Raw genomic sequence first — 24,548 nt, forward strand, 5'->3', positions numbered from 1 at the left:
ATGCGATCAAAGAAATCAATTAAAGTTGGAGAAAACTCAGAACAGATCCCAAATGAACTGATTACCGAGATACTTCTAAGACTGCCGGCCAAATCTATAGCGAGATGTCGTTGCGTATCCAAGCTCTGGGCCTCCACACTTGGCCATCCCTATTTTATGGAGTTGTTCTTGACCAGATCTTCGGCTCGCCCACAACTTTTGTTCGCCAGCAAACGCAAAAACAAGGGTGAGGTTTGTTTCTTCTCCTCACCTCAGCCTCAAAATCCGGATGAGAAGTCGCCTCATCATGTAGTCGCCACTTATCACATGAAAATTCCGTATGACTTTATATTTGAAAGTTTCAGTCCTATGAGAGGTTTGGTCTTTCTTAGAGATCATAGGATCTTTAAAGGGAAGAAGCATAAGGTGTCAGTGATATGCAACCCTAGTACTAGACAATCCTTGACCTTACCCAAAGTTAATACGAGGAGGAGGATTGGAGTGGTGAGCTATTTCGGGTATGATCCAATTGGCAAATATTACAAGGTATTGTCCATGACCTCGTTAAATTATGGAGGAAAAGATGTGGTGTCATAAGAGCACCAAGTTCTGAGTTTAGGAACAGGAGAATTGTCATGGAGAAGGATCGAATGTTCCATACCACATTCTCCATAATATGATGATATATGCATAAATGGTGTTTTCTATTATCCAGCTGTTCATATGTATTCATTGGATACCATAATCATTTGCTTTGATGTTAGGTTTGAGACTTTCAGATTCGTTAAAGTCTCGGATAGTTTCACTACTCCACTCGGTTACCCACCTCTGCAAAACTTTAATGGTAAATTAGGTTTACTTATGTCTAAAGAGTCACATTGTCTTAATAGGAAGAGTAGAAGTATTGAGTTGCGAATTCTGGAAGATGACGATAAGCAGGAGTGGTCGGAGCATACATATGTATTGACCGCTTTATGGCCAAGTGTAATTGGATTTACATATGTACACTTTGTTGAAGTGACTCAGAGAAACGAAATGGTGTTGGCCTCCTGCTACCAAACCGTGCATTTCTATGTTTTCTACTACAATATAGAAAAAACACGATTATAAGAGTTGAAATTCAAGGGATGGAAGCGGTAGGTAATATAGTTTACACTTATTTAGACCATATAGAAAACGTGAAACTTTTGTAAGTGTTTTAGTTATGCCTTTTAGTTTTAGGGCATATCCACTAGTAAGTACTAATCAACAAGATTGCTAATATAAATTAATATAATAATGAAAGAGAAGAAATAAAGAAGAGAATTGTTTCTTTTGTTGCTTGTGGAAGGAACGATTCTCAACAAATATCAACATGTGTCTGACTTTTGAGTGGTTACTATTAATTATGATTAAAATAATAATTTTTTTTTTTAAAGAAACGTTGAGAACGGTGTTGGGCTGGTGATGGTCTTAGACCATCATTACCGGTGAGTATTCACATGAGTACTTCATAAATATTATTTTAATGTTTTTGTAAAAAATGATTTATTGAACAAATAGATAAATTATAAAATAAAAATTTGACCAATAATATAAAGCCAAGTGTCATGTAAGTTGCTCAGTTAGATTCTCACATTGCTCCAAGCAGAATCGATTCTAACATAACTGGTTTGGTCCTAGGTTCTCTTCAATTCATCGATTTTAATCATCGATTTTACCACTGTCCTTTTATTGAGTTACTTTTTTCCTTTGTTTACTCTTATTAGATTACAGTGAGCGATAGTTTCCAAAAACAAAAAAGTATTATATATTGATAAGAGACTCACACCAGTGAAAGTATAAAATTATTAAATTATGAACATATTCTAAAACTTACACTTTACTACAAAAAATATGTTATATTGGTGGAAAATTTAACGGGTGTAATTTACACATGCTCTAAAGATTCATCATATCAGGTAGATAATTTGTTTTTCTTTAATTAAATTATTTTTTATTTAATTAGAAAAGATTCCACATATTAATGACTAAAGGTTATTAATACAATTAAATTTACATAGAAACTTGTAAAACCTCTTAGTATCTTATAACATAAAATAAATATCTAAACCATTTCATATTTTGAAATAGAGAGAGTACTGCCTATTTTTTTAATAGTCGCGCCACCATTGTTATCCATTCTGCCTTGAGGGTTCTGCTGGTCGTTACCATCCAAATCCGCACCATTTGCACCAGTTCTGGCATTGCGTCGATCGACGCCAACGTTGCGGCGGTCGATGCCTTCTTGGTTGCGTCGATCGATGCCATTGTTGCATCGCTCGACGCCACGTGCATCTGCCTCAGCCACGACGAGTTCTTCCTGAATAACTCGTCCTTCAGCATCAAGTTTCTGGCTTTGCTTGTTGTACACATGACCCTCTTGATCCCTCAAAACTCTAGCCTCATCAGCTCTCAATATGAGTGTTTTGACCATCTTCACTAACTTGGCTGCTTTTGTGTTTTTACGCTCTAGTTGTCCTAACTCTTGGTTTGTAAGCTTAACAACTGGATCAGTAGGATTTTTCCTGTTGCTAGGCTTAGGCATGTACATGAAACACACAAGAGAAAAGAAACAAAAGCGTGTGAGTAAAAAAAAAAAAAAAAAAAAAATAGACAAAATCAAAGACTTTAATCTAATGGTGAATCAAAAGAGTCCCCGGCAACGGCGCCAAAATTTGATATGCTCAAATTGTAATACCCTAATAGTACTAACAGCTTTGCAGTTGTAATACTTTAGGAGTCGAATCCACAGATACTCTATGTCACACAATAAACTTATTAATCTCTTAATTATGCCAAATCAAAATATTAATTCAAAAAAAATGCAGAAACATAATTAAAAAGTGTTGTAAATTAAAATGGTCAAAGAGCTAGGCATAGGGAATTTCTCAGGAAATTATAAATTATTAAATCAACAAATAATTAGGATTCAAGCAATTAAGATCAGATCTAGAACTCTAAACTCTTTTGTAAAATAAATCAGTTCTCACTGCATATATTATCTAAATTTAAAGCCAGAAAATCCAAATCTCTTTGTAAAATTCAAGGTTAAAAATCAGCTTTAAAAACAAGTTTAGATTGTTCACAAAATTATTAAATCAAATCTCTTTGCAGGATATAATTTTGTTCATCAAAAGGTTTTATCAAGAAAATCAATTATACTCTCATATCAATTTATTTTCCTAAGGTATTAATTCTAGGTGATCAATCAAGAATTAATATGAAGAACAACCTAAGATAAAAATCACACAAGATAATGAATCCTAAAAATAACAGATCTAATAAATCATAAAAACCCTAAGAAAAACACTAAACCTAACAAGCAAACTACTCAGACATGTTTAATGAAGAACAAAACATTTTTTTCTGAAGAATAAGCAATTTAAATTAAGAAATAAGAAGGGAGTTTAAGAATCTTCTCTCTACAGATGTAATCAGATCTGTCTCTCCCAAAGCTCTCAATAATAAGGTTGCAGAATAAAACTCTCTAGAGAAAAACTTAGGTCTTCACAATGACCATAAAAAATCCTAAATATACTCTAAAACATGTCTTGGACCTTAATTGCAAATAAGGAAAACTTGGGCAAATTTTGTAAATCTTCTAAAGCTTGTAGAGGAAACTTCCGATTCGGCTTTTGGGCACTGCATCGATCGATGCTTAATGATGCATCGACTGATGCATACTCTTCAACTCGTCTCCGATCAGCCTTAATGCTTTGATTATGCTCCAAATTATCCTTTTTAGCTCATTTGCGTTCCATCCGTGCCAATGAGTACCTAAACCTATAAAGAATCAAAAATAACCTAGAAAACAAATAAAAAGACTCAAAAAGCACAGTTATACCATAGTTAAAAACCACAAAAACCATGATATATTATATGGAAGCGTTAGGTAATATAGTTTACATTTATTTAGATCATATAGAAAACGTGAAACTTTTGTAAGTGTTTTAGTTAGGCTTTTAGAACTCTGAAATGTTTTTGTACCATAACTGGTTTGGCCCTAGGTTCTCTTCAATTCATCGATTTTACCACTGTCCTTGACTTATTGAGTTACTTTTTTTCCTTTGTTTACTCTTATTAGATTACAGTGAGCGATAGTTTCCAAAAACAAAAAAGTATTATATATATATTGATAAGAGACTCCACCAGTGAAAGTATAAAATTATGAACATATTCTAAAACTTACACTTTACTACAAAAAAAAAATATGTTATATTGGTGGAAAATTTAACGGGTGTATTTTACACATGCTCTAAAGATGTTTAAGGTAAAAGATTCAACTAGTTAGAAAAGATTCAACATGCTCTAAAGATTCATCATATCAGGTGGATAATTTGTTTTTTTTTTTAATTAAATTATTTTTATTTAATTAGAAAAGATTCAACATATTAATGATTAAAGGTTATTAATACATTTAAATTTACATTAAAAACTTGTAAAACTCCCTAGTATCTTATAACATAAAATAAATATCTAAACCATTTTATATTTTGAAACGGGGAGAATACTGCCTATTTTTTTAATAGTCCGCCACCAACGATGACCTGAAAACTATACTATTTCAATGGCAAAAAATAATCCCAGCGACACACAAAGACCAACGCGACAACAAAGTACTATAAAATCAGCACCTAGAGAATTCATTATTTGTTGTTTGTTTTTTTTGGTGTAAATTTTTAAAACATCTTTAGTTTTGATGGTTACGAACTTACGATGAATAATGAAAGTATTTGGGCACACTACAAGAAAAAAAGAATATTAATAACACCATGAAACACTAATCTTTATAATACGATAATGTTATTAAAAACGCTATTTTATCGCCCTCAATAATAAGTTGGACTGGGCCTTTAATTCTTTTTAGTCGGGGTGGCTAGTTGAGCGACTAAGAAAAAAAACAGCCCATCTATAATTTTATTTGTAAAACTTGCATGGGCTTCTTCTCAAACCATTGTCACAAATCAGTTTGCACTACAATATATCTCTAGCCGTTTAGATAAGCTTCAGATTATACTCATTAGGTCATTCCCTTTGAAAAAGTGAAAGAGAAGAGCCGAAGTCTCCGTCAGCCATGAAAAAACGGCGAAAAACCGTCTCGGAGGATCGTCTTACCATCACCCAACGCAATGCACGACCAGAGAACGAACGAGAAAACTCATCGCCACACATCCCAGTTGATCAAACCATCGACATATGCTCGAGGCTGCAGGCGAAATCTGTAGCTGCATGTCGCTGCGTATCGAAGCTCTGGGCCTCCACACTTCGCCTTCCCCATTTCAATGAGTTGTTCTTGACCAGATCTTTGGCTCGCCCGCAGCTATTGTTCGCCTACCAATAACACGGCAGGTTCTGTTTCTTCTCCTCCCCTCAACCTCAAAATCCGGATGAGAACTCTTCTCCCATAGTCGCTGATTATCATATGAAGCTCTCCTTTGATGGTGTTTTTTGTGAAATGAGTGAATCTGTTCATGGCTTGGTCTGTCTTATTTATACAAAGGAGATCCCAAGGGGAAGGACGGAAACGGTGCCGGTGATATGTAACCCTAGCACCGGTCAGTCCTTACCTTTACCCAAAGTAACGACAAAGGGAGTTAAGGTGATAAGCTATTTGGGATATGATCCAGTTGATAAACAGTTCAAGGTATTGTCCATGACCAGGCGTCATGAAAATACATGGGCGTGTGGTGAGCATCGAATTCTGACTTTAAGGACTCGAGAACTTTCGTGGAGAATGATCTACTGTCGCATACCTCATGATTTGCCTCGTAAAAGGATATGCATCAATGGTGTTTTGTATTATCCAGCTACTAATAGGTCTTCAGGGGATAGCATGATAGTTTGCTTTGATGTAAGGTCTGAAAGTTTTAAGTCTATTATAGTCGTGGAAGATGTCTATAGAGCAGCGCGTGATGGATATCTGATAGACTACAATGGTAAATTAGGTTTATATGAGTGTGATTTTGATTGGTTTTGTGATGGAAGTCTTGAGTTGCTGGTTCTAGAAGATGTCGGAAAGCAAGTATGGTCGAAGCATACATACGTATTTCCTCCTAATTTGTGGAAAGATATAGTGGGAATTACCGAGGTACACTTTGTTGGAGTGACTCGAACAAATGAAGTTGTGTTCTGGATAGAACGTATGATGCCTTCATGCGTTGTCTACTGCAATATCGAGAGAAAGACGATCGTAAGAGTTGGACTCCATGGACTGGAAGCGGGTAAGAATCGTAAGGTTTACACCTGTTTAGACCATGTCGAGAACGTTAATCTTGAGCTACTGTTGTAGTTAAAGACTTTGTAATTTCCTTTATCTTTTGTACCAAAAGCTACTTTTATCTTTTGGTTCTCGTCAATTCCTATGGATGGGATCTTATGACTTTTGTAATAATCTACTTTATGTTTGTTTTTGGTTACATTATTTTGGGTTTTTTAAAAACTATTGGTTTTGTTTTCTTCTCTACTTTATTTTTATTTTTATTTTTTTTTTGTCATCGTAAATTTTTTTTTTCTTTGTCAACTACACATTAATAAAAAAATGCTTGTTCGTGATTGGGTAAAAAGTCTTTGATCATGATGAATGAATTGGGAAGAACAGAGGACATACATAGTTCAACGTGACGACGTTATTAAGACTTGTTTCTCAAAATCCGACTTAAAAAAAAAATAGGGATTAAAGAATCTCACCTTATAGGGGCTCCATGTTGGACTACGTCTCAGCCCATTGAGATAAACTTTAGGGTCGTACTCTTTCTCAAGGTTGGCCTGGCCTCCTACAATCGTGGAAGTGTAGAATACTCTTTCTAGGGTTCTAAACTTATTGTATGGCAATACGACGACCTCAATGAATGGAGGAGAAAGCTCAGGGTCAGGGCCGATCCATGTTGATCTCCTCATCGAAATACTTTTGAGATTGCCGGCGAAAGCTATAGCGAGATGTCGTTGTGTATCGAAGCACTGGGCCACCATACTTGCACTTCCCCATTTCACGGAGTTGTTCTTGACTAAATCTTCGGCTCGCCCACAGATATTGTTCGCCTTCAAAGGATACGATAGTATTTTGTTCTTCTCGTCACCTCAGCCTCAAAATAATCCAGATGAGAAGAACAACTCGCCTGCTGCTGTAACAGTCAACTTTAAAGCGCGTTTTTCTTTTCATTGTCGTTACGCTAATATTAGTCCTGTCAATGGCTTCTTCTGTTTTAGAAGTGAGCGGATCGTAAGGGGGAGGACAAATCCATTGTTGGAGCTTGTGATATGTAACCCTAGCACGGGACAGTCTTTTCTTTTACCGAAGGTGAAGACAATGAGGAGGGTTGGGCTGCATAGCTATTTAGGGTATGATCCCATTGGTAAAATCTACAAGGTATTGTCCATGACATGGTTAGTTAATGGAAGAGACCTGATTTTTGAGGAGCATCAAGTTCTAACATTAGGAACTAGGGAACCTTCATGGAGAATGATAGAATGTCGCAGACACCATTATGTTTTTCAGAGTAAAGGGATATGCATCAATGGTGTTTTGTATTACACAGCTGCTACCGATATGTATGGAGAGGATTCCATAGTCGTTTGCTTTGATGTCAGGTCTGAGAAGTTCAGATTTGTTGAAGACGTGGAAAATTTCCGTGTTGGAACTCTGGTAAACTACAATGGCAAATTAGGTTCACTTGTGTCGTCTCAAGGGTCTAGCTCGGTTGGTAGAACAAGTACAAGTATTACGATGTATGTTCTAGAAGATGCCGAAAAGCAGGAATGGTGGAAGCATACATACGTATTACCCGCTTTGTGGCCAAGTATAGTTGAAACGACCTATTTTAGCTTTGTTGGACTGACCCTGGCAAATGAAATTGTGTTGTCCCCGTCCTATGCATTTGGGCCTTTCTACGTTATCTACTACAATGTCGAGGAAAAGACAGCCGTAAAACTTCAAATCCAAGGAGTGAAACCGAATGTGGATCGTGAACTTCTCACCTTTTCAGACTATGTAGAGGACGTGACGCTTATGCCCAAATGTTTTACTTAAGACTTTTATAAATTGAGGTATATGATTTGTCACAGAGCTAGTCTGCAGTGTTTTATTACTCTCCTTATCTTATTGGATTTTTTTTTTTTTTTTTTTTCACTTGTGGATGACTATTTTCACTTGTTTACTCTTTAGCGTGAGCATCAATGCGTTTAATTCGAAAATTTCCATCTTGATTATACAGTTATACTAGAAAATACCTCTTTTATTTGAGTTAATTGATGGGTGGTTTATAATGTGGAATGATCAATAGATCTTTCCGAGTTTTCATGATCGTTTGCTATGATGTTAGGTCTGAGAATTAAAGCAATGAAAAAAACAGCTTTCATTACAGAATTGGGTCATGCATATCTGATCAACTACAATGGTCAAATAGGTTCACTTGTGTTTGAAGGGTCTTGCTGTGTTAATGGGAGCCGTAGAAGAATTATGGTGTGGGTTTTAAAAGATGCGGCAACCTGATCTTGCAATTATACACATCTTATTGTATAAAACAATAAAACTTAGATGTTAAAGGTAACATGACACGTGTTAAATATATTGATAAGATGTTGACAAGTGTCAAATTTTTTTTTACATGTTTATATTTTTAAAAATTTATGTTCCTAAATCAAAAAGAAAAACTAACAAAATCAATATATTTTCTATTGTATGCTAATTATATTATATGTATGTTCTAAATAAAATTTGACATGTGTAAGCAAAAACTTAATTTATTAAGCATGTATATTAATCAATAAATAATGAATAACAAAGTTAAAAAGAATAACATAAGTTATTTAACATAGTTTTAGTCGGGTATAAATTGTATTTATCTTTGTAATATAAATTTTTATTATAATTAAGTACACAAAACCTTGAAAGAATAATGAACTTTTAAAAAGATTAATACATGATGAGTATTAGTATAGTTTTACATGTTTTAATTTAAAGATTTTAATGCATGTAGTAATATGAGAAACCTGAAGAATCAAAATACAAAAAATGAGTTTGTAGGAATGAATTTTTGGTTAATTGATGAAACTTGACAAAAGTATTACTTATGAAATTATGACATATAGAAGAATAATATTTAGGATATTTTTGGATTTCCAAATTTTTGTGGATGTTAACTGATTTTTTTACTGATTATTCTTATTGTTAAATTTAAAATTCTAATCAATATACATATTATCTCATATGATGCTCATATTATTTTTATTATTAAAATTTTAACTTTAATCCATGAAGAAGTGAATTATGGTTTTACGATGAAATAGATTGTTAAATGTGATTATTAAACTGAATTTATAACGATGAAATTTATTTTAGAATAAAAAATCTTCAAATATTATTATGTATCATTTTTAAAAAATCATTGAAGAATATTAGTAATTTTTTAATGTTTGATTTTATAATTTCAACACATGTATTTTTGTAATGCATATGTTAAAACATAAGATAATTCACAATAAATTATAACTTATAGGAATGAATCTTCAGTTATTTAATGAGAATGTCTTCATATCTTTATATATTTTTTTATTTTATAATTTTCACTCATTTAAAATTGATTAAGACATGAGGTAAAATTAGTACTTATGAGATAACAACATAACAAATATATCTTAAATAATGTTGATTCAGTTTTTTTTTTTGCGATTTATATTTTGTTACTTTTTATTTGTATTTTCAATTCTTACTAAGATATAGATTTGATATGATGTATTAATTGTGTTTGATATAAAATATTTATTTTTATGCATTAAGATGAAATATGTAATTAAATTTAAATTATGGTTTATTATGATGATATAGGTATTTAAATGGTAATCCTTGTCCTATAAGAATTTTTGTGTTTTACACAAAAATTAATAAACAATAAATATTATGTCATTTATAAAACTTCAACCAATAGAATAAAATATTGCATAGTTCAAATAGTCATAAATTGTTATATTAATAAATATTGTATGTACATAGAAATTTGAGAAAATAGAGCAAAAGAAGCCTGAAAACTCTTATATAATGGAACTGAGAGAGTATTAAAATGAAATATGAGAGGTGTATATTCAATATTAAAATGTTACAAGATAAAATATAAAAACACGTATATTACTACTTAATTATTCTTAATAATTTTTTTTAATTTTAATCCGCGTAATAACGCGGGCCTTATCTAGTCTTATATAATGTGACAAGGTTTTTTTTATTATTTTGCCTATCGATGCGACATTTGATGTTCTATTTTTGCGACACGTGTACTTAACATTAATTTGAAGTTTGATCCATTTATTTATTTACTTCAAAAAATATTCATTTCTTTTATCTTCCTCTACCAAATCTTTAATTGTTTTATTATTTAGTATTATTTCATAGTAAAAATCTACATAGTTTACTTTGGTAAAAAAAAAAAGAGAAAGTAATCCATTTTACAAGAATATATCTATTTTAATTTATATGATTTGTAAATTTCTCACTAATTTTCCTTTAAATTTCTTTACTCTTCGTCTACCAAATCTTTATTTATTCTTGGTTTTTTATTTAGTATTATTTCATAGATCACTATTGTTTACTTTTGTTAAAGAAAAAGTAATTTATTTTACAAGAATATATTTATTCTATTTTGTTATTATGATTTATAAATTCTTTACTTATTTTTTTATCACAACTGTAACTTTATTACTTACTATTTTTTATCGGTTTCAAATGTCAATATTTACTATATATTAAACTATAATAAAGTAGAGTTACGAGAAATTGTTTTTTTTTCAACTTTAATGAAATAAAAAGACACATTATTGCTTAAAACTAAATTGTCTACACACATTTTTTTTAATTTGGACATTTTATTTGTTCAGTTTCTTTAGGTCACATTTACTTCGCTCAGTCAATTACCTTTAACACATTATGGGTGGACGTTTTCTTTTGTTCAAACTGTTCATGTTGCAATAATGCATAGGACAAAATTAATTACAATTAATATGCTTTATAACTGTATTTATTGCCATGAATATGTTTACTCAGAATAATGTGTCAATGGAATTCCTTACAAACTTAATAAAATATTTAATGTATTATATAAGATTCAGTGCCACATAAATAATAATAAAGAAAACGAACGCACTATATGTCTTTCTTTTCCTATCATTTCCCATGATATTTTTTTTATTCTTATGAAGTTTTTTTTAAATGATGTCAAGCAGTATGATGATTAACAGATTAATTTCTCTATGACTATTTGAAGAAATCGTTTACAAAACCATGTCAATGTTTTTTTTTTGGTATCAGAGTCTTGTCAATGTTTATTAGCCTCTTTCAAAGGATTATGTTTTATGATAGTCATGATTTAAAGTTTTTGTATTGTTTTGTAATGTGATTTTTTTAACTTTTAAACTATAGTTGGAAGTCATTAGTGATGAAGATGAGCCCAATGCTCGACGTAAAGCATAATCCCTTTGGCTTTGAACATTTACTCATAATATTATAGTTGTAGGTACCTTAGATGTTTCTTCTTAAGTCCTCTGATCTTCAACTAAAATAAATTTCTAAGTTTATGTTTCATACATTTGTTTTGTTTTTCGTTTTTAAAAGTTCTTTATCCCTATTACAAAAAAAAAAAAAAAATTATTTTGCATATTGATAAAAAAAGTCATGCTGCAGAACACATACTTCTTTATGCCTCTTTGTAATGCATATATACATGGTCAAAAGTTCACATACTTCTTTATGCCTCTTTGGAATCACTTCCCAAACTTTACCGAGACCTATTATAAAATATTTAATATATATATATATATATATAAATATTGTAAACTCAATACTTTCATCATAGATATATATCAATCGTTAAAAGTAGTATAAATTAACAAGTAGAAAAACCTGTACAAAAGCAAGACTACTTTTATATCGCATTGATATTGTTTGAGTTACCAATCATACCTCATGTCTATTTTCTTGTAACCCTTACTACATCCGTCGTTATACTGAGAAAAACTTACACCATTATTTCCAATGGTTATCTAAATTTTTTTTGTTTCAATTTTGTATTTTACATTTAGGGTATAATTTTGAAGTGATATGACTTAGTATTTAGAGTATAAAATTAAATGTCATGATGCTATTTTAGTATTTTAGAATTTTAGGAAGGATGTGCTAAATTTAAAACTAAAATGCAATTTGTGAAAATTGTCATTCTTTTAACACACTTCATAATTATATATTTATAAATTCTTTTCAAGGCATATATAAATAATAACATGTATATTTCATATATAATTTAATGAAAATTTGATTTTACTTACAAAACATTTAATTTTATAATCCACACATAGCATGGGTAACTTTCTAGTCTTAAATATTAGTATAAGATTGTCAAACTTTTATAAGGTCATAAGCAAATGAAAAAAATATCACATAGATATTTATGAAATATGATGAAAATGATCATTCATTCCTCTATTTTCCGAGAAATTGCAAAATCAGGAACAGAAACGTGACTAAACAAAAATACAAAAATTCAAAAAAAAAAATCAATTGGGCAAGAAAATCATGGCCACGTTTTGTTGATAGCGTACGAACGCGCCAGAAAATTAGCAAATAAAATATAACTGAAAAAAAAATATAGAAAACAAAGCAGTTGTGTTTGATCATGATGATCCAGTAAAGGATTTATGTAGTTCCTTCAAATGCAAGGTTGACAAGCGTAGTAGGATTGATGAACCCTAATTTGATCAACGGAACAAATCTCCACAAAGGATCTTCGGTTTTCGTGAAAAGTGAAGAAAGCAATAAACGAGTCCAATGGAGATTCTCAATCCAGGAGAGATCTTTAAGAACGCCTCAAGTCACTGCTTCTTCTACAACAGAGACAAAGGTTAGTGATAACAAGGCTTTTTGAGTCTAGATAACTCTCTGCTTTTGTGTGTTTTGCATCCTTAAGCTTGAAAACACAGGCAACGAAGTTCAATACGACGGCGTATGAAGACAAAATGTTGACCAACTATGTTCCTGTATACGTCATGCTTCAGCTTGGAGTCATCACGAACGATAACGTTCTTGAAAACGAAGAGAAACTCAAGAAACAGCTCAAGAAACTGAAACAGAGTCAAGTAGATGGAGTGATGGTTGATGTGTGGTGGGGAATCGTTGAATCAAAAGGTCCAAAGCAATACCAGTGGAGTGCTTACAGGAGCTTGTTTGAGATCGTGCAAAGCTTTGGACTGAAACTACAAGCTATAATGTCGTTTCATAGATGTGGAGGGAACATAGGAGACGATGTTAACATCCCGATACCGAAATGGGTGCTCGAAGTCGGTGATTCGAATCCAGATATCTTCTATACGAACAAGAGTGGTAACAGAAACAAAGAGTGTTTGTCTCTCTCTGTAGATAACTTGTCTCTTTTCCAAGGAAGAACAGCTGTTGAGGTATGAAGAAAACTCTTGAATTTGCAACCCTAGGAGAGTTGCGTTTATATATTTATATATTCCTTGCTCTGTTTGCTAGATGTACAGAGACTACATGAAGAGCTTTAGAGAGAACATGGAAGATTTAATTAGCTCTGGAGTCATAATAGACATTGAAGTAGGGCTTGGTCCTGCTGGAGAGCTTAGATATCCTTCTTACAGTGAGACTCAAGGATGGGTTTTTCCAGGAATTGGAGAATTTCAAGTAAGAAAAAATGAAAATAAGACTCTTAATTTCTTTAGGGTTTGAAAAAAGGAAAACAGAGCTTTTACAAGTTTATGTTATATGGTCTTTTTTCAATCTCACAGTGTTATGACAAGTATCTTAGATCAGATTATGAAGAGGAAGTTAGAAGAATTGGGCATCCTGAATGGAAACTTCCAGAAAATGCAGGGGAATACAATAACCTTCCAGAAGAAACCGAGTTTTTCGAGTACTCGAATGGGACTTACCTTAAGGAAGAAGGACAATTCTTCTTGTCATGGTACTCCAGAAAGTTACTTCTCCATGGTGATCAGATTCTTGATGAAGCTAATAAAGTGTTTCTTGGGTGTAAACTCAAGTTAGCTGCAAAAGTAAATCAAAAATCTTGTAGGGTTTATCTTAATGCATTAGAAACATGATCAAAAAATTTATAGTTTTTTTTTTGTATCGTCCTGATTTATCTATCAGGTCTCTGGAATCCATTGGTGGTACAAAACTGAAAGTCATGCTGCAGAACTTACAGCGGGTTATTACAATCTCAAAAACAGAGACGGGTACCGTGCAATGGCGAAAATGATGCGTAGACATCACGCTATCTTGAATTTCACTTGCCTAGAGATGAGAAACACAGAACAACCAGCAATAGCTAAGAGTGGACCGCAAGAACTTGTTCAGCAAGTAAGAAAATTGATCTCATTAAATAACACACTCTTGTTTGTATGCTACTTAGAATGGTTTCCTTTTGAAGGTTTTGAGCTGTGGATGGAGTGAAGGTATTGAAGTTGCGGGTGAAAATGCGCTCCCGAGATTCGATAGAGATGGATATAACCAGATTATACTAAACGCACGACCTAATGGGATTAACCAAGATGGTAAACCGAGGATGTTCGGCTTCACATATCTCCGATTATCTGATAAGCTTCTCAGCGAACCGAATTTCTCAACGTTTAAAACGTTCTTGAAACGAATGCACGCGAACCAAGTAAGCAATCCAAAAAGCCTTCCTAGAGAACTGTCTTTGATTCAAGATTCATTCAGATTTTTTTGAAGTTGTATTTGTTTTATGTTTCAGGAGTATTGTTCAGAGCCTGAAAGGTACAATCACAAGCTGTTTCCATTGGAAAGATCGAGAAACGATGAATCGTTGGAGAAGTTTATGGAAGAAACAGAACCAATTGATCCATTTCCATGGCTGGCAGAGACAGACACGAGTATTAGACCTTATGAAAGTGTACTGTCTAGACTGCGAAGCACATTCTTGAGGAAGAAGTCTTAGAGAATGCTTAGCGAAAAATCTAGCCTTACAATATTTCTGAGATAAATATGTAAAAAAAAATGAAAAAGTGAATACGTAAATATGTATACTTGAGATAAATATATAACAGTAAATATATCACCCTATGATAAGCTTTAGTTTCTTCATATAAACTCTAACTCTCTCGTGTGTTGACCAAAAAAAAAAAAAAAAACTCTTAACTCTCTACACTATAAGGATGAAGATTGGTTCAAAAAAAAAAAAAAAACTCTCAAGGGTGAACATGAAATACAGTAATACACAACAAATAAGAAATATTTATTAGCTCTAACAGGATTTGACAACTTAAGACATTTTGAAAAACATCAAAAAGCAGTTTTTTACAAAGGAATAAGAACTACTCTTTTGGTCGGATTTTAGGCCGGAGCTTTGTGCAATTTTCTAGGAATGACGTCCTATTTCCCCTCGAAACTATCATATCGTACCAGATTCACATCAAACTTTAACCTCGTTCTATATCTCCCACAAACTTAACTAATCTACCTATTTTTCCCCGAATTGATAGTTTTATTGCTATTTCTCCGTCGTATTAAAACTTATCATCTAATTCTCCATAAATATGGTTTGTATAGTTTATTGTTGGTTTAATATTTACTTAACCAATTAACAAATCCTACTAACCAGATTAAACCTTACTTGAACCCAATTTTAAAATTAAACTCATTAAACCAGGTGAAGAAAACAAAAAATTTAACCAAAATTAAAAAAAAAGAAAAACAGAAAAAGCTTGACCAAAAAAAAACAATTGAGATATCCAATCTCACCCAAAAAGAAGTTAAAATCTTTAGAATTAATCCCAAGTGAGTGAAATCTCAATCTCTCTTCCTGTCCGTATTGGCTCTGTCTCTCTCTCTCTCTCTCACTCCCTCATCATCTCTCTAAGATTTCAAATTCAGCTCAAATTTCTTCGTTTGGTGTGTGAAAATTTTCCTATATTCATGGCTCACCATTGCTGCTCTCGGTTCTTGGACCTCTCACGGTTCAGAGGTAGTGACTGTAATCGATTTTAATATTAGGTTTTGTGATTTACTGTAATTCTTTTTTTTACACGACGTTCCACTTTGGATAGAACCAGATCGGAGAACGCCAGCGTCGAAGTACATCGATCGAAGAACGCCGACTGTCGTCTCTTCCACTGCCACTGCTGCTGAAGTTAAAAGTATTTGGGGATTTGGTTTTTAGTTTTAATTTGGTGTGAATTAGGTTTCGATTCAATCAGCTCTGTTCATTGTATTTGATTATCTCTCACATGTTTCAATCAACTCGGTACTGTTTCAGATTATAATCTATTTGATGTGAAATCGAAACTATTGAGTTCTCATCTCTTTAGAACTTAGCTTGACCTTGTTGTTTTATGAGCTAACATCTGATTTTGAGTGTTGTGTGAAGCATGAAGCTTGATTCGTTGCTCTTTGGAATCATTTGTTCTTAGATATATCTTTATGCATATGATTTTGAGTGATATAAGAATTCTTTTGTTGTGGATATTTTTTTTAGCTTGAAGAACCGGGTGAAGAAGAAGAAGATCTTGGATCAGATTGTTTACGGTCGGATCAAGTTTTTAATGTTTGTCTGGTTTAAAATATTGGTTTTATACCAGATTTACGTCGGTTTTATTAGATTTGGTTAATAAACCGTTTAAACCAAAAAAATTGGAGAAATAGCAATAAAACCATTAATTTGGGATGAAATAGGTGGAGCACTTAAGTTTGTGGGAGATATAAAACGAGGTCAAAGTTTGATGTGAATCTGGTACGATATGATAGTTCCGAGGGGAAAATAAGATGTCCTTCCAATTTTCTACTCTATAGTATCACTTGATACTCTTTTTCTTTATTACTCTCTCTCTTACAAAGAATGATGTTTTGGAGTATGTTTTTGTCCCACAAAGATTGATGTTTTGTAAATTTTAAAAAGTAATCATTAAAAATATTTAAAATTTTGAATTATTATTAGTTTAAAATTAAATAATATCTTTTTAGTCAAAGTAAAAAAATATTTAAACTTAATAATCATTATTTTCTTAAAATATGTAAAAAATTCTAAACGTCATTATCATTACTCATTAGTGCATTTTAAACCCACATGCAACAACAGAGCGTGACACAAAAGCTTTCATTTTTTAGTCAAAATGACACAGCTCTCCAAATTACAAAAGTGACTTCGAAATAAGTGAAACGAATTCAGATAAAGAAAATAAAATAGAAACTTAGGTTAAATGATTATACATAGTAAACTGTTTAACACAGTTACCGTCATCAGAAAATATAAATATAGTCAAGGACAAGGACCCACCTGTGAACCATCATTGATCGTGCCACTTTGTCGTCACTTAGCAGCTTCGTCTTTGGCCGCAGTGGCAGAAACGTAATAAGCAACACAGAAGAGGGCATGAAGAAAACACAAAATCCCTCCAATGGAGAGGAAATGGTGATGTGTGAACCCACAAGAGGATCTTGACTTACTGTTCGACATCGTCCCGATCACTATACTCCCGAATCCAACGGCGAATACAATCCTGTGGTTACAATATCCAATCATTCACGTGTCATTATTTTACTTGGACCACACAATTATTATTAATGCCCCCAAAGAAGATTAGATTTGTTGTATTATTAACGTACCAAGTGAGGACGAGACAAACCATAGAGATTTGCCTAGAGGAAGAAGATCTTTGAAACTCGTCTTGAGAGCAAATACAGAGACAGCCTCCGACCAAGTTGAGTAGGACATGAGCTATTACCAATATCGCGGCTGCACCTAGACCGAGCCTAAACGCGTCCTGGCTCGGTTCTCTGCACTCAAACAACCATAGCCTCATGTGCTTCACCTGACATTCACATATGCAACACCACACCGTTTTTAGCATATGCAAGAGGTCCAAGGTCCAAGGTTCTTCGGAAAAACCATTTAATCTCGTAGAGTATATGTGTATGTATATATATTACCTGATTTTGGGCGACTTCAGCTTGGATTCCGAGGATTGCAGCACCTACATCCAAGCCCACAATGACTAAACAAAGAAGAATGCCTACAATCTTTGCCATTTCCAAACTCTTTTAGTAACCAAGAATTAAGTTTAATGGTGAAACTTTGAGAACACAAAATTTTAAAAATGTGAATTAAGATAAGGGAGCTTCTATCTGATGGGGAGAATGTTGGTTGAAGAAGGAATGAGAATGGGTAGTGGGAAAGTTTAATGAGTAATGATCTTTTATGACAAAATGGGTTTATACTTTATATAAAAGAAGTCTTGGGTAAAGTTACGAGGGTGTGGAAGAAAAAGAGGGAGAAAGAGATAGAAGAACCAAAAAGTTGAAATGAAAGAAAAAGATATTTCTCTTGTTATATATATATATATATATATATATATATATATATATATATATATATATATATATATATTTTACTCATTTCTCTTGTTAGATATTTGTATCTTTTAGTAGGGTTTTTTTTTTCTGGCTTATTTCTTTTTGTTAAAATAGGAAATAAGACTACCGTAAAACTTCTATAAATTAATAAGGTCGGGATCATAATATTTTATTCATTTTTAGAGGTTTTAATTTATCGATAAATTAATAATTTATCGATAAATTAATATTTTATTAATTTATGAAGAGATTTTCTTAATTTTATAATTTTGATTTTTTTCTATTACAAAATAATATACTTTTGTTATCATTCATATTTTAAAAGAATTTATTAATTTATAATTTTTGTTATTGTAATAGGATGAACGTCAATTATTTAGTAGATTGTCTAGATACAAATGATAAATGTTAGAAGTTTAGAGTTAAGAAAAAATTGCTAGTACTATCCTTCGTAGTAAAGATGAAGTCGAAAAAGATATTGCGATACATTTAGAACCAATTACTAAAGAAGCAATTATCGAATTTAAAACTTTCCATAATTTTTGGATGCGATTTGAGAAGACAACAATGAAAAAGATTATAGATGAGCTCTAACAAGAATGCAAATTAAAGAATAGCCAAACAACAATAGAGTCATATTTCACTATATTTTTTAGATATATATATATATATATATATTGTTTATATGATTATTAATTTATAATATTGATGAGACCATATTTTTACATAGGATTTTCAAAAAAACTATTCATTTATTATTTTATCAAAATGTGTCATTTTTTACAATGGCCCAACTTAGGACCAAAAGAATTTATTAATTTATTGCGAGTATTAATTTAAAGAGTATTAATTTATAGAGGTTCTACTGTATAAAGTTTTTTAGTTTAACTTGATTGTATATTACAATCAAGTTAATTATAATGTAATTATTTTATTATATAAACTTAGGTTTTTAAAGTTAGCCATTAACAAAATTTTGAAAAATTAATATTTAATAAGAAAATTTTGATCACAATAAAAATAAAATATTTTGTTTTAAAAAATATTAATAATGTAAAAAGATAATTATCAAAAATTACAGAATTTATAAAAAAAAATACAAAGTTTTTTAAATAATTATAAGGAGATTTTATATATATATTTCATAACATTCGAATTATAATATTATTTACTTATTTTAAATTTTAAATTATTAATTCTACAAAAAAATATAGAAAAGGGATTAAGGAAAATATACAGTTAATTATTAATTCTAAATTTTATAAATACTCACTTCTATATAAACATAGATCGTTTTATATTTAAATAATTTATTCAAAAACACTGTTTTCAACTTTGTTTAATTGGAAAATTTTTTGTTAATGGGAAGGTAAATTTATCATATTTTTAAAACCAAAATTTTCTCCTACTTTCTACTTTTTCAGTTGGAAATAAGTAAGATTAATATGTTAATCCAAAAAAAAGATTAAAATATGCGTCTTCTTTTCCTAATACTGTATTTTAAAATTTATTGTAGTATTTTTAGATTGTTTTATTTAATTTATATTTTCATCTTTGAATTATTTGGATTCATATATTACCATGCAACATATTTTAACTTTGAATTTGATGTCATTTGATGTTTTAAGAAGTAAAAAATTATTGTGAATTTGGTATTTTGTTATTTAGAATTGTCCTTTTGTTTTCATGAATTCAATTTGGTTTGATAACTTTGTTTTTTTAAACAAAATTATGATTATAATCATTTTTAATGAATTTGGATTGATTTCGGGCTTTTTTACTTTGGTTTGGATTAACAAATTACAAATCCGATGCGAACCCAAAATATATTTAAGACTTTGTGTGAAACCCGAAAATACTTAAATCCAATGAGTGTTTACCCGAACCCAACCCGAAATCTAAAAATATCCGAATGGGTTTTATGTTTATAAACTCGAAAACCCGAAATACCCGACCCAAAACCCGAAAGGATACCCGAACGCCCACCCCCATGCTTATAATTTTCTATTATTTCTTTAATTATGTCAAATTATTTTTTTTCTAATTTCTCAACCTTGATTGGTTGGTCATAAACCCTTTTTTTTTTGCAAACATAATTGTTACCATTATTCATTCAATCACAAAGGAAAATAACGAGTAGAAGCTCATCAACCTAATGAATTGATAAAATAGGCTAATCAAATACAAGCGTACAACAAACATAGATAGATAGATTGGAAAAAAAAATTGTTGTTGATAGATCCATAGGAGCTCAAAGACTCTGACACCTGGTTTGCGGAAAAGTTTAAAACAATTGATTTGACCACATACGTTACCAGAATACACTTATTTTTCGGTTAAGAATCCTGAGAGAACTTCATGATGGGTGACCTTGCTGGAAATGATTGTCGGAACTGTGCGAGTGAGGACAAAACATAGGAAAAATTCATTTATTGATTTGTAAGGTCGGTAAATAAGTTTTTAAAGCCTCCCAAACGTAACAAACCGGCCATCGAATATGGGTAGGTACACGAGCCGGGAAAAAATATAAGGCCCACTTAGGAAGATGGGCCCATGGACTGAGAGTGGACATGGGCTCACTAAGAAAAGTGGCGGTTGAGGCATTACAGAGACAGAGACTACATCATGGTATGTCAAAAACACTTCCATGAATACATTGGGAAATTTAACATTAGTTACTATCAAAAAAATTTGTGACATTAGAAAAAAGTTTTTACACATTAAGCCAACTATTTTACTTTCACTTTGGCATAGTTACTATCACGAATACATTGGGAAATTTAACATTAGTTACTATAAAAAGATTTTGTGACGTTAGAAAAAGGTTTTTACTTTCATTTGTTGTCGGAGCAAGCTATTTTGAGATAGCAAAAAGACGTGAACATGTTCTCTCCACATAATAGGAGGGCAGAGCCGATGTTCTCTCTATAGTTGAGAAGGTTAGACACAAGCTTATCTCCTCAAGGGAGGAAGGTGGAGGAGGTTGGACGCAATGTTATTTTCCCAAGGGAGGAAGGTGGAGCCAAGGTTCTCTCTATGGTGGAGGAGATTGGACGCAAGTTTCTCTCCATAAAGGATGAGGACGGAGCCGAGATTTTCTCCATGGTAGTCATACATTATTGTGATGATACATCATTGATTAGTATATATGTAATATATTTTTTATTCAAAAACTTTTTTGAGCCAACAATTTTAGTAATTAAAAAACTATGCAGAAGTAAAAGTAAAATAGTTGGCTTAATTTGTTAATATAGACATTTTCTAGGTGGTGATAAAGAATATAGTTGTAACATAGAGTATATTTAAGTGTAAAAAAAAGCACTTTTAATAGTGACATACATAAAAAATTTGTAAATGAATATAAATCAGTGTATTATAACAAAAATAAAATTTATAAATAACATACAACAAATTTTAATATATTTTTGTTAAACTTAATTTGATTTATAAAACTTTAATTCCACAAAAAAAAAAATCTGAGCCCAGCCCAATTACAATAGTGTCCACAAAAAACAGTAAAAAAAACCCAAATTAACCTTTGTATGGCAATTAGCAACGGAAGAAGGTGACGACTGACGAGCAATGCACACTCAACACCAGAGGAGAAAAGATAACATGGAAACCCTACTCGGATATGTCATTCAAAGAGAAGAACAATAGTTTCACACCATGCTTGAAGCAAGTGAAGACTATGTACGAGTCTCTCATACTTGATGCTATGTTTTGGATTTGGCTACAAATTTGACCTTAATATTCCTCTCTTTTTATGTGTAGAAAATTCCAGTCTTTCCTTAGTTCTAAAACCCAAAGGAAGAAGATGAAGAATTCCATCAAAATAAGCTCCCGAAAAATCCTGCGACGATCTAATAGAGCATCGTAGTCCACCAACGAAGTGTGTGATCAGACTCATTAGACGAAATCTCATCCTTCTCACCATGGCGAAATATCCCAACAGTTGTTGTTATGAAACATAGTGTTGGTGGGATCGTGGTGGGTTCGAATCAGGGATAGAGTGGTGGTATCTAGTGAATCAGTTGTGGAGAAGACTGTGTTTAAGATAAAATTAAAGTCTTTTGATGATTAAGCTAAAGGAGTTGAGAAGTATTGATTAGGGTTAGTTAGGCTATTTATACAATTAAGTATTTAAGTCTATCTGATTTAAATGTAAATATTTATAAATAATCCTAAATTTGAGATTTTTCTATATTTATTTTATTAATGTATAGACTATAGTTTTTACAGTTAATCAAATTCTTTTAAAAATATATTTTCAATAATTCAACATATTTAAAAAATCTAAAAATAGTTATAAAAAGTATTCCGCGGCGTAACCTAGTGTATGATCTACATCAAATATATTTTTCTATTTTTCTCAGTTTGCATCACTACGAAAATAATTTATGTATGGTATAGAAAACCGGTGAAACACACAAACGGATTCTCTGCTCAACTCCTGCAACCATTCAAAGTTTCAAAGCTTAATTACTTTTTTATCATTTATTAAATGCATGTATAATTACAGAAAATATATATTAATTTTGCGAAAAAGCAAGAGTAAAACAACGAAACGTAGATAAATCATAAATATGATGTGAACATATACGATTCGATCATTGTGTCTCATGATGTTTAATTAAATAACAACAAATTTAAAATTAGGAATATAACAACAAATTTACTGATATGATTAAAATTTATTTATAAGTAGAGAAATTGTTTAGCTTATCTGAATTTACAATTATACAAAAAATAAATTCTTTTCCTAGTTTTTCTTTTGATAGAAGACTTTTAAAGAAAAAAAACTCAATACCATTTAATTAATATTTTTGTTTATTAAATAAATTTAATTTAAGACTACCTATTTTTGATTAAGTAATCTTAGTCAGCATATATCCAAAATATATTGTTTTATAGTCTTCTAGAGAAAAGATGTTCTAATATCTGCCGAAAGCAAATTAATTTCGATTACTCTTATTGATTTTAGTGAAAAGACATAAAGCTCTTTTTTTCGTTTTACATTCAATTTTCTTGTTTGCTATTGAAGTATGCTTTAACAAAGACATAAAGCTATTACAATTTGATGCTGATGTAGATAGAGATGATAGATCTAGTGAAAACTAGCTCCAAAATTTTACCATCGGTAAAAGGATTATGCAAAAGTTTATTGTTTGTTCCCATAAAATATTCATTTCAGTTGTTTTTTTTTTTGACAATTAAAAAAAAAAAACAACTGAAATGAATATTTTATGGGAACAAACAATAAACAATACAAATTAGTATAAAGGAAAGATAGAAGAAACAGGGAATAGGATTAGCTGGGATATGCATGTGGAACTTTAGCACCAAAGCCAATAAAGCTTCTTTTTGTCTATATGGAATGCCCAATCTCATTTAGATTAAACCTTGTCGATATGTGTTAAATTTATCTTTGCTTCAAGTGATACAACTAGTTTCTGCAGTTGCTTTTGTTTATTAATTTGGTTTGGGTAAACATGGTTGGATTCTTTGTGTTGGGGAGGAAGAAAAGTAGGGCATAATACAACCCATCCAAGCATGGCCAGTGTCTTCACTTCCCTGTTAAAGAATCAAAATTGATGTTCTTTAATTCCATAGTAATTATATATATGTACGTCATGTAGAGAATATATATTGCCTATAACAACATTAATCAATATATGACATCATGGGAAAACTTTATTACTAAACAATACTCACAAAATCGATAGTGTCTAAAAAATATGGGGAATGCAAATAAAAAGTCTGCGATTTTTACATTATCAAACAGTTCATGATTGAAAAATTTGATAGTAGCATCTCATCTAGTGAACATACTAGAATTGGATCCGTGCTAGAGCACATGTTAACATTTATTTTATTTATTTTGTAATTTTTATTTAAATTGTTATATATATAACTGTTTTATTTGTTTTTAATTTTTTTTTTTGCTCAAATACTATGCCATGAAATTATATGTTGAATATAACATATGAAAATAACATCTATTTTGTAAAACCTATTCTAGTAGATCTAGATTTTGATCCGCAGTACACTGCAGTTTAAGTTATTTGATAAAAATATTAATTTCTGTTTGTTAATTTTATTTGATTTGTTTAGTTTTTAAAATTATATATTGTATTTTGATTGTTAATTATATGACTTAACCTACACTATACCGCATATTAAT

General features: G+C 31.3%; 2 protein-coding genes and 3 pseudogenes across 3 annotated transcripts; 4 read left to right on the forward strand and 1 right to left on the reverse strand.

The window, feature by feature from the left end:
• LOC109125393 (F-box protein DOR pseudogene) lies at positions 1-1,172 on the forward strand (annotated as a pseudogene).
• A 3,881-nt stretch (positions 1,173-5,053) lies between these two features.
• LOC104704283 (F-box protein At5g65850 pseudogene) lies at positions 5,054-6,439 on the forward strand (annotated as a pseudogene).
• Positions 6,440-6,844: 405 nt separating this feature from the next.
• Positions 6,845-8,026, forward strand: LOC104704284 (F-box protein DOR pseudogene; annotated as a pseudogene).
• A 4,446-nt stretch (positions 8,027-12,472) lies between these two features.
• On the forward strand, positions 12,473-15,100 carry LOC104700230 (beta-amylase 6). Of its 2 annotated transcripts, none has more exons than XM_010415714.3 (7): positions 12,473-12,881; positions 12,961-13,434; positions 13,514-13,678; positions 13,783-14,049; positions 14,147-14,356; positions 14,427-14,660; positions 14,751-15,100. In XM_010415714.3, the coding sequence occupies exons 1-7, from the start codon at positions 12,723-12,725 to the stop codon at positions 14,952-14,954; spliced, it is 1,713 nt and encodes a 570-aa protein (XP_010414016.1). In that variant the 5' UTR covers positions 12,473-12,722; the 3' UTR covers positions 14,955-15,100. The 2 variants fall into 2 exon arrangements, with proteins under 2 accessions (XP_010414016.1, XP_019082980.1); XM_019227435.2 differs by having other exon boundaries at positions 12,478-12,881; positions 13,036-13,434.
• A 1,994-nt stretch (positions 15,101-17,094) lies between these two features.
• On the reverse strand, positions 17,095-18,335 carry LOC104700231 (protein VASCULATURE COMPLEXITY AND CONNECTIVITY-like). The gene is made up of 3 exons (XM_010415715.3): positions 17,942-18,335; positions 17,618-17,823; positions 17,095-17,511 (listed from the first exon to the last, which is right to left on the reverse strand). Exons 1-3 carry the CDS (start codon positions 18,038-18,040, stop codon positions 17,322-17,324), a joined length of 495 nt encoding a protein of 164 aa, XP_010414017.1. The 5' UTR covers positions 18,041-18,335; the 3' UTR covers positions 17,095-17,321.
• Between the last annotated feature and the right edge of the window lie 6,213 nt (positions 18,336-24,548).

Source organism: Camelina sativa, chromosome 7 (genome assembly GCF_030686135.1).
Source record: "Camelina sativa cultivar CO46 ecotype springtype chromosome 7, ASM3068613v1".
NCBI lineage: Eukaryota > Viridiplantae > Streptophyta > Magnoliopsida > Brassicales > Brassicaceae > Camelina > Camelina sativa.

What these genes read in the sequence shown, in the direction of transcription:
- LOC104700231 (XM_010415715.3), bottom strand. Translation starts at nt 18,040, where the DNA reads ATGGCAAAGATTGTAGGCATTCTTCTTTGTTTAGTCATTGTGGGCTTG. An exon ending in CTGAAGTCGCCCAAAATCAG is followed by an intron (nt 17,824 to 17,941) that starts GTAATATATATA and finishes TGTGAATGTCAG; the next exon opens with GTGAAGCACATGAGGCTATG. An exon ending in GTTTGTCTCGTCCTCACTTG is followed by an intron (nt 17,512 to 17,617) that starts GTACGTTAATAA and finishes TTGTAACCACAG; the next exon opens with GATTGTATTCGCCGTTGGAT.
- LOC104700230 (XM_010415714.3), top strand. Translation starts at nt 12,723, where the DNA reads ATGAACCCTAATTTGATCAACGGAACAAATCTCCACAAAGGATCTTCG. An exon ending in AAGGAAGAACAGCTGTTGAG is followed by an intron (nt 13,435 to 13,513) that starts GTATGAAGAAAA and finishes TCTGTTTGCTAG; the next exon opens with ATGTACAGAGACTACATGAA. An exon ending in CGCAAGAACTTGTTCAGCAA is followed by an intron (nt 14,357 to 14,426) that starts GTAAGAAAATTG and finishes TTCCTTTTGAAG; the next exon opens with GTTTTGAGCTGTGGATGGAG.